The sequence below is a fragment of the Trachinotus anak genome, unplaced genomic scaffold (assembly GCF_046630095.1).
Source record: "Trachinotus anak isolate AG129_WGS33_773 ecotype Australia unplaced genomic scaffold, CSIRO_AGI_Tana_v1 ptg000005l, whole genome shotgun sequence".
NCBI classification, from domain to species: Eukaryota; Metazoa; Chordata; class Actinopteri; order Carangiformes; family Carangidae; genus Trachinotus; species Trachinotus anak.
The window spans coordinates 19,785,561-19,795,006 of NW_027273856.1; the positions used below are offsets into that span (position 1 = coordinate 19,785,561).

The 9,446-nt window shown below is 43.3% G+C and overlaps 1 protein-coding gene across 1 annotated transcript; it reads right to left on the reverse strand.

Moving 5' to 3' along the window:
• Positions 1 to 259: 259 nt before the first annotated feature.
• On the reverse strand, positions 260 to 8,186 carry trib2 (tribbles pseudokinase 2). Its single transcript, XM_071478766.1, has 3 exons — positions 6,739 to 8,186; positions 5,034 to 5,326; positions 260 to 2,698 (listed from the first exon to the last, which is right to left on the reverse strand). Exons 1-3 carry the CDS (start codon positions 7,006 to 7,008, stop codon positions 2,224 to 2,226), a joined length of 1,038 nt encoding a protein of 345 aa, XP_071334867.1. The 5' UTR covers positions 7,009 to 8,186; the 3' UTR covers positions 260 to 2,223.
• Between the last annotated feature and the right edge of the window lie 1,260 nt (positions 8,187 to 9,446).

Consider the following 9,446-nt stretch of genomic DNA (forward strand, 5'->3'; position numbering starts at 1 on the left):
GTCAGATTCTGCTGATAAGGAGTCCTTTGATAAGTGATCAAAATGCATATTTGAATTAAGATGCAGCTGATCATTCAGCAAATGTTACGAATTGGTATCATGCCAGCACTGCGACACAGAAATGTACTGAAAAGTGTTACGTTTTATTATATATGGGGGGGGACCAAAAGAAACAGGTCAAGCTTTTTTTCAGGTGTATGCTGCATATTATGTTGGCCAGTCACTTTTATTTTGTAGGAAAGGAAAAGAAAAAGTCAAATATCAGTTCACAATTTATTTACTGAATAAATTTGGACAAAACACCAGAATCTGTTACGATACAATCAGAACATCTGAGGCAGATATCCCACCATGCACCACCCCCCTCCATGAAACAAAAAGGACTAAACATTAGCACCAAATCAGAACCAACTTAAATAAAAGGTAGCTCAGTCTACAAAAACAATGAAAGCAATAGTTGTTTTTTATTGAAAAGCAACTCAGAAAAGTAGCAAATCGAGAATTTTCATATTTTTTACTTTTCTTAAAAAACAAGCACCCACCCACCCACACCCCCACCCCCACCCCACCCCACCCCACCCCACCCCCCACACACCTTCTCCCCCTGCTAGGCAGGCTATAGCATTCATGGGGCACATGCCAATGACTAGATAAAAAACACAAATTCAAGTAACATTGAGATACGACAAAACATGTCCACTGGTACCCATTCCGAGCATGATCGTTTCACAGAACCTACGCAGGCAGTAGAAAACTAACATGAGGTCCTGGAGTGAGCATGTTATAGCAATACTATCACTGAATATCTCGTATCAAGTTTTTAAAAAGAAATGAGGGAGACCGGGTGGCATGGGCTGTCGGGGCACAGGAATACTGGCACAGAAGATATTGTGTATTCTAAAACTTCAGACAGACATTTCCTCTTTGCGCCTGTCCTGTGTCAAGATATTGCCTACATCATACATGAAAAAGGAATCTCTGAATAAAGAAAAACCCTGCAATGTACTTTTAAATATATATATATTTCTATTTATTTATATATATATATATATATATATATATATATATATATATATATATATATATATATATATATATATATATATATATATATATATATATATATATATATATATATATATATATATATATATATATATATATATATATAGCTGTTACAATTTAAATAAATGTTATGTTCTCGTTCCTACAACTGAAGAATGAATTTAAATAAGAGGAAGCTAATTTTAAGAGGTGGAATCATCCATTCACCTAACACATTAAGTGCATGATGCCATGTTTGGAGGCTTACCAAGAAAACGGTTTAAGTTTGAGGTTTAGGGAGTGATATTAAAGCAGCAGTAACAACAGACTAGAATAGCTTCAAAACAAAAAAAAAACCAAAAAAAACAAATGATGGTTTAGAAAAGTAATGTTACTGGTGAAGAATGAAGTGTGGAAAAGGCGTAAGAGACCGAGGAGGCAGAAACATACAAATTACTGAAAACAAGGCCGAGGAGGAGTTTAGTGACTGTCAGAACTTTCTATAATGTAAAACTGAGACAAATGAGAGACGACAAAACTTTACCATGAAACAAAGTCGAGGTCAAACACGTTGATGATGATGATTATGATAAGAGAAAGCCTAAGCTGCTCCATTTCTTAACCAATGATCAGGTCAGGTGTAATCACTCCGTTATAGTTTAACAACACAACTTAGGGCTTTTGATCTCTGAACCTGGATCTGTGGTTAAAACTGGTACCACCTAAAGCCATGACAAAAAAAAAAAAAAAAAAACATAACTAAATCTGTAAGAAAATGTGGTGTTGCAGTTCACTTTGAATTGTTCTCCTTGGTTTCCTGTGTTCTTTTGTCCCTTCATGCTTTCCATAGTGTCAAAAATGGTGGATGTGTCTACTTTTATGAGCACCACATTAAAACGAAACAGATCCAAAAAGAACATTTGCTACATTGTTTGCAACTTGCATGTCTGGCGGCAGCATCCCCGAACGGGAGGTGCATCGCCAGGTGACGGATAGATGCCATTTGTCATGCCAGGCTCAAGGTTTTCCATGAAATGGTGGAAAAGGAAACAGGATGGAAACACCTTTATTATGAGTGACAAATGTTCACCTATTTATCTCTAGACTACTGTTTTTGGCTCTGCTCTGAGCGTGGCGAGATGACCGTGGCGGAGTCGTCCGTTTGTGCTTGGTGTTTGCTCAGCTGAAGAACTGCTCCAGCTCCTCCTCCATATTCACCTCAGGCACCATCTGCTCCTGCTCTCTTTCTCCTCTGCCGTGTACTGCAACGCCCCCTAGTGCCCCGGAGGAGGCAAACCAGGGGTGCTCCAGCATCTCCCGAGAGGTGAGGCGCTCTGCGGGTTCCCGACGGAGGATGGAGCGGATCAGGCACTTGGCCTTGGGTGTGAGCGTTTCAGGGATGTTGAAGTGACCCCTGCGGATTTTGCTGAACAGAGAGCCGGGCTCAACGTCATGGAAAGGGTAGCGCCCCACGAGGATGGTATAGAGCATGACGCCCAGACTCCAGACGTCAGCTGCCTTCCCCGAATAGCTGCCGTTGGCATTGAGGATCTCAGGACTTACATAGGCTGGGCAGCCATGTTTGTCTGACAGGGAGTCATCATGGCCGTCCAGGATATACGTGTCCTCAAGGCTCTCCAGCTTCACGAGGCTTCTGGAAACACATTGGGGGGGGGGGGGGGGGGGTGTTATTGAGTGATAATTACTAGCATAGTTCCAATGCTTGGATGCCAAATAAGAAAAAATACAGAAGACATTCAAGTGGGGTAATTTGCTCTGATGGACATCCTAAGTGTTTTAGATCCATAGCTTTTGGATATCAGAGGAAGTAGAGCACATAATGCTCTGGGCTTAAGTTTGACATTTTCTTTCACTTAGATAAAAACCCAGCCGAAAAGCATCAACGTACAAATAGGCTCTCCAAAAGACCTCCATATTTCAAAAGAAACACAATCAGTTTTAGTTTCATGCAATGAACTGCTTCACTTGCTCTTCCCCCTCAAAATAGCATCTATCTCTTCTCTAAACCCCACAATAGCAGCGATGATACCCCTTGAGTGCTGATAATAATGGCTGGTTGTTCAGAGGCATTGTCACTGAAGAATCTTGAGAGGCTCAGGCAAGAAAATTTTCCACATGCATGGTAAGAGACACTTGTGGGGCTACGCAAACGCTGCCATCTGCGTGTGAGGTCCATGAGACGCAATGCACTAGACAAAGAGCCAGGGCGCGTGATACTATCTACTGGGGGCCACTAGGAAAAAGGAAAACCAAGAAGCAATAGCTTAGACATGAACGCATTCTTTCTGCCATCTGTGACACGTGCATGCATGTTCATGTAACCCCATTCACTGGTTCATTGCCGAGATAGCAATTTTACTTTATTAATATGCTTTCAAGCATTTTCACATTGTCATATTACCAAACTTCTGTTGCTACCTGGAGCCAAATGCTAATTTTTCTCAGTGAAAGTACAGCAAAATACTGCCTGGATAACAGCTTATTTGGAGGACATGTGCAAACCTGCAAATACAGTTAAGGGGGTTTAGAGATACAAGAAAAGACTTAGCCCCCTTTTTTCTTTTTTTTTACGGTCGCACATTGTCTTCAGTTGAGCTATATAGGATTTAAGGTGTGCTGATCCTAAAATGTCTCATGAGCTTGGTGCAGAAGGAAGAGATCGACAGGCCTTGTTTAAGTGGCTCTGCTGTACTGTGCTGGATTCCACAGGAAGCCAAGCTTTGACCAGTGCTATTTAAACAGGCTGCTCTTTGGTCAAAGGCTAACAGCAGCATGACAAAAATCAGGTCAGGAAGCTAACAAATGCTGTGGAAGCTTGCTCAGGTATCATTTCATGTCTGGTCTTGTCTCTATCCTTCTGTATGCATACACCATATCCTTCTGTCACACATTTGACTTCAAGCCAGAATAGCGTCTCAAGTGTCTAAAGCAGCTTTGTCTTCTCATCTCTGTACTCTCATGTCCACTGAGCCAAGAGGACTGAAAAGATGTAAGAGGATTCTTGACAGGCAATATAGTAAATGTGACCCAATACTGTCTTGCACCATCACTCTTAAAATTCACCCCACATCAATCATTCAATGGAAGGGAAGGGGGACACAGCATCCCAGCCCACGAGCAGTCTGCTGTGACATTCAAGGTTATTGGACTCGTACTGAATATGTGAGGCAGCTCAACTTCCCTTTTCCACAGTAAGCGCCAAAGAATGACGTCACACTTTCAGATAGAGGGCAATGAGGTGCACACTGTGCCTCTGCCATGGGGTGTTAGATAAGAATTGGCTGGAGTTTAACCTCCCTCAAAATCTTTAGTTTGATCAGCAATGCCATAAGTAAAAGGTTAATTAAATGTATTGCATGTGTATCCGCATCTCCTAAAATTAAAAAATATATATAATTTATAATTCATTAATAAAAAAGGTGTCCCCAGGTTGCTGTGGCAACAGACGCCTGATCATATGGGTGTAGTTTTCTAATGCTGCCACCAGGGGTCAGTAAGACTGTACAGTGTGAGTGTGATTCCACACATTTCTCCTGCTGATCACTACATAAGTGCAGCAGTGGCAAAAGCTCAGCTTAATAGATCATCTGTCATGCAAAAGCTAGTCCTGGTAACTCGTCTCTCCATGCTTTTCAGTTCAGCCCAGTCCCAGATTAGAATTAGTGCAGTGATTACATTTACCTGACATGATCCCTCCAAGTGTGATTCCATGTGTGTCATATACCCACTACTAAACCATGTAGCGAAAAATAACTGAGGGAGACACAAAGGGCTTATGTTTCCTGCACTCTGCATAAAATCTAGGAGAGGCACGTCAGTGTTGTATTGTCTCAGTTTACACTATCCTCCGTGTAAACTGAGATATGACTCAGATATCACATGCAACATCTACAGATGAAGGGTGGGGAAAAAAAAAAGAGTAAAAAAAGCAAATTCTCAGCAGACACTATGATTTTAGCTGAACTCACCTGTCCTCATTCTTGAAGACAAACTTCCTCAGTTTGAGGTCACGGAGGACCAGTCCGTTGTCGTGGCAATGTGCCACAGCCGAGGCTATCTGATAGAAGAGTCTGGCAGCTTCGTCCTCCCGCAACTTCTTGCAGGTGCGGACAAAAGAGTGCATGTCGCCATAGCTCCTCTCAAAGAACACATAGGCTCGTGTCTCCCCTAGCAAGATCTCCAGGATTTGGTTAATATGCTGGTGCTGGCCCAGGGCAAAGTAGGCCGCCAGTGACTCCTGGTATCGGCCGATGTCAAAAACCTGCAATCATAAGAGAGGGAAACATTTATGCTTACAGTCTGAATTCTAGCCAGTTAGATATCTTTTATTTATTTTATTATTTTTATTTTTTATCTACAGTGACTTATGAGTGCAACCATCTCATTAGGTTGTTTTGGTGTCAGGATCTTAGGGTGAGAACATCTGCCAAACTGTTTTTTTCCCCCCTTTCCCACTGTGGAAACACACAATTAAATCCAAAGGAAAGAGCTTCAAATTGCCCTTTAATTAAACAAAATGTAACCAAAATATGAGCAATCCACCACAATCTCATGACACCAGACTTGTGTTTAATGTTTTGGCATTGGGACTGAGGTTACATCGGTTAGTGCACAGTATTGTACTGCAGCCTGGTGGTTTCACTGTCCTTTTGTTTCCATAGTAACCCCCCGATTGATTTTCAGCACAACCAGTTCAGGTGAGGGGGGTCCTCCGCTCGCAGTCAATACAAATACACCCCACAGCTCTCGAGATCTTAAGTTGTGACCTGGGCTTCCAGCTTGGCAGGAATGATCAATCCTGCAAAAAGGGATTGATTGGTCCTGTACTGAAACCAGTGCGAAGCAGATGAGGTCAAATAGCACTTAGCTCACAGGATGTGCCAAAGGCCATGAATCTGTTATTGCCATGACGAAACATTATCTCAAGTCAAAAGGTACAGATTATTGGATATGTCCTGCCTTATGAGTCCATTGGTGCATGTAAATATCATCTCAATTCATCAAGCCACAAGGTTGTTCTTAACCCCAAGGGAAGAGTGTTTCATTTCTTAAGGTTAGAGGGGTCAATGCTGGAGCCACTGTCACAGCAGCTGGCTGAACTTGTAAAGTTCTCTGGCCTTGTGTGCTCTTCTCTCCCTCTCTCTCAATACAACTGTCCTTAAAAGATTTCAATTAATAATATCTAAAATTGCAATGGCACTATGCTTATGCACCAAATATAAAACCAGGGGTGAAATAATACGATTAAAGCATTGCACTATGAAAGAGAGAAGCCATGGGTAAACTAGAATAGCACTGAGAGGAGTGTGTGCGTGGTTACTCACTCCTTTGTCAACGTTACATCATGCAATCCGAACCACGCAGCTCGCCCCATTCACTTTTTCCATTAGGCTGCTCTGCCAGCTCTCTATTTACAATTCAAACAATTATTGAAAAGTTGAGAGGGGTGGAATTGCTGCAATAGCCGACACATAGACACCAGCTCGGCACTTCTCTGTATTGTGTGCTCAATACATTTGAGGCAGTACGTATGGAAATCAAAGCCAGTCGGCCGGGCGGTGTGAGAATGGGTGCAGTGCAAAGGTGGGGAGCTTGTAGGAAGACTGCATTTTATTCTAGGAAACTATTTTGGGAGCACGGAGGCAGGATGGCTCTACCACATTGCCTACTAACCTTACATACGAGCTCTTCCCCGCTGTGCAGGTGGGCGGCTCTGAATACGTGATCTCCCTCCAGTGGCTCCAACAAAAGGTAGTCCCCGATGCGGGAGATACAGTGCGAGGAGTCCGGGGTCTCCGGCGGGCTGGGGGACCCGAGGTTGGGGCTGAAACTCTGGTGCGACTCTGTAGTCCTTAAGCAAGATAATTCTTCAAAATCGTGCGATTTGTGCCGCGATCTCCCATAACGTGAAATGTTAATTGGATTTGACCTCTGTATGTTCATGAGGAATAAGTGCGATAACTCCACAACACCGGGGGCCTTCCTCCTCCTTGCTCTTCTCCTCCTCCTCGAATAGGGACCACTTTGTTGTAAACTCAGTGCAACGTCAAACTGTCCGATTCTTTAGTTATTCTTTCACAGAGTAAAAAAAAAATAAAAAATAAAAACAGATGAACTGCGTAAACTGCAGCCTGCTGCTGGAAATGGCAGACTATCAACAGGCAAAGCCGGCTTGTTGCTTTTCATAAAACAAAACGGGGTTTGTAAATTTTTTTTTTTTTTTTTTTTTGCAGTTCAACTGTTCATTTGCCCCTTTTTGTTTTCCATTCAGGAGATAAGGCCAGGCAAAAACAACAGAATGACTGCCCCGAGTCGACTGAAAACCCTTTGCACAGACCCGCTGCAATTGCATCAACGTAGTCAGTGCGAGCAGGCACGACCAAACTGCAACAAAGGAGACCAAAAGTCAGCCTCTACAATGAATGAAGGGCGCTAACTTAACCCGCAGCTTGTTTGCTAGCTTATCTTGCCGGTTAATGGTATGGCACGTTTCATAAAACGGAAACAATATGTTGAAAATAGCTTGCAGGCACAAGGGGGGGGGGGGGAAAAGCACTAGCAAAATGTATAAAGCAAGTTTTGCAAGCTAATTATAGCGGCTGCATTTAGCCGAAATTTAACAGATAAATGATGGCTAGCAGGTGCAGAGCTAACTAGTTAGCTTCCTTGGCTAACTAGTACTAGGTCAGTGCACGGCCTTGTTCCCCGGGATCATATCCATGCACGGCGATTGTCATCTACCACATAAGGAGAAAACCCCATCCGGAAAAAAAAAAAAAAACTGCTGTAGCTCTTTGTGTGCGGGAGTCGACGTCCTCTCTCTTTCTCTTGGTCTAGTCCAGTGGAAGAAAAGTGTCGCCTGTCTGTTATGTCTGCTGCTGTAAGGTGCTGGAAGGAAGGAAGGAAGGAAGGAAGGAAGGAAGGGACGGCCGGCCGACTTTCCCAGGCCTATCCCTTGATTCAGCAGGACATCCTCTCTCCCGTGGTGCCGCTGTGCTTCTTACGTGGCTGGGAATCTAGTCCATTCAGTGCGGAGGGGAGGCCAGCCGAGCTGCACACACTGCACACACTGCGCCTGTACGGAGGGAGCAGCCTGGCGGAGGGGGTTTCTACAGGGGCGCACATACACGAGCATACCGCCCCGCCCCCTGACGTCACTCCCACATCGAAACCCCATTGGTTTCCAACGAGCTATAATATGCAGTGCAGTCATGTGAGAACCATGTAGTGTGGCTACACCCCCCAGGAATCTGAATGCAACGCATGCTGGTAAATTGGATAGGGAGGGGGGGGGGAGCGGAGGTGGGAGTGAGAGTATAACTACTGTACGTGCTGTGTTACAAATTTGTTTCCTCCTGAAAAATCATTCAAGGGAAAGATAGCGGGGATCCCGACAGTAGATTTTTTATTATTATTATTATTTTTTGCATCAACACCATTAGCCTATGCTGTCATCTAAATGAAAAACACTGAATGCAGCCATCGTGTTAGACTATAAACTGTGCAAATGCAGCAAGTGGTAAGAAAACATTACACTGACACTGGTGTGACTCATTGTTGCACTGCAAGGTTCCTTCTCTGCAAGGATATGTAAGCAACGATTACAACAAAAACATGCATTATGGTAGAACACAATGAATGAAATGAAAATACACTACAAAAATGCAGAGTAGGAGCATGAAACGTGATGAAAGAAGTAGCAGCTGAAGCTCTTTGTTTGAGGAAGGAGTTGCTTGTTTGAAATGTAAAGGGACGGTATTCATTTTGGTATAATATGGGATTATATTCCAGAGTTTTGTGACGCAGTTGAAGAAAAAGACCACAGAATTCATGAAAGCTGGCACACGGGTGTGTGCTTTTAAAATGTGTCTTGTAATGAATTCCTGTCTTGCAGAGTTGTGCCCCCGTAATATATCACAAAACGAAGGATGGAAGAGGTTCATTATTCATTGTTCTTCCTAGATTACTGGGGGGTGTGACAGCAGGATTGTGCAATTCCATGTAGGAATCCGGGGCGGTGAGAGGAATGCTTGCAGCTGGATGCAAGACACTGACAGAAGTGTTCGGTTTAACCTTTATTCCCCTGCTTGCAGCAAGTAGCAGTGCACACACGCATACACACACACACATGCAGACTATTCTAAAGCTTCGTTTCTCGCTGCCTGCCTGAATAAACCCCCGCAACATGGAAATGCATTTTTCACACAGAGGCCTCTCATCTCAGAAACGGTGGTTCACAGTTGCAGAATGTGGCTGCACCCACAAGCTTTTATATTCCAGTCCTCAAGCTTATGTGTATGTATGTTTCTGGGTTCTGTGATATAATCTCTGTGAGTCACCCACTTTATTCTTTGTTATAATGCTTGAACATTCCTCACTAT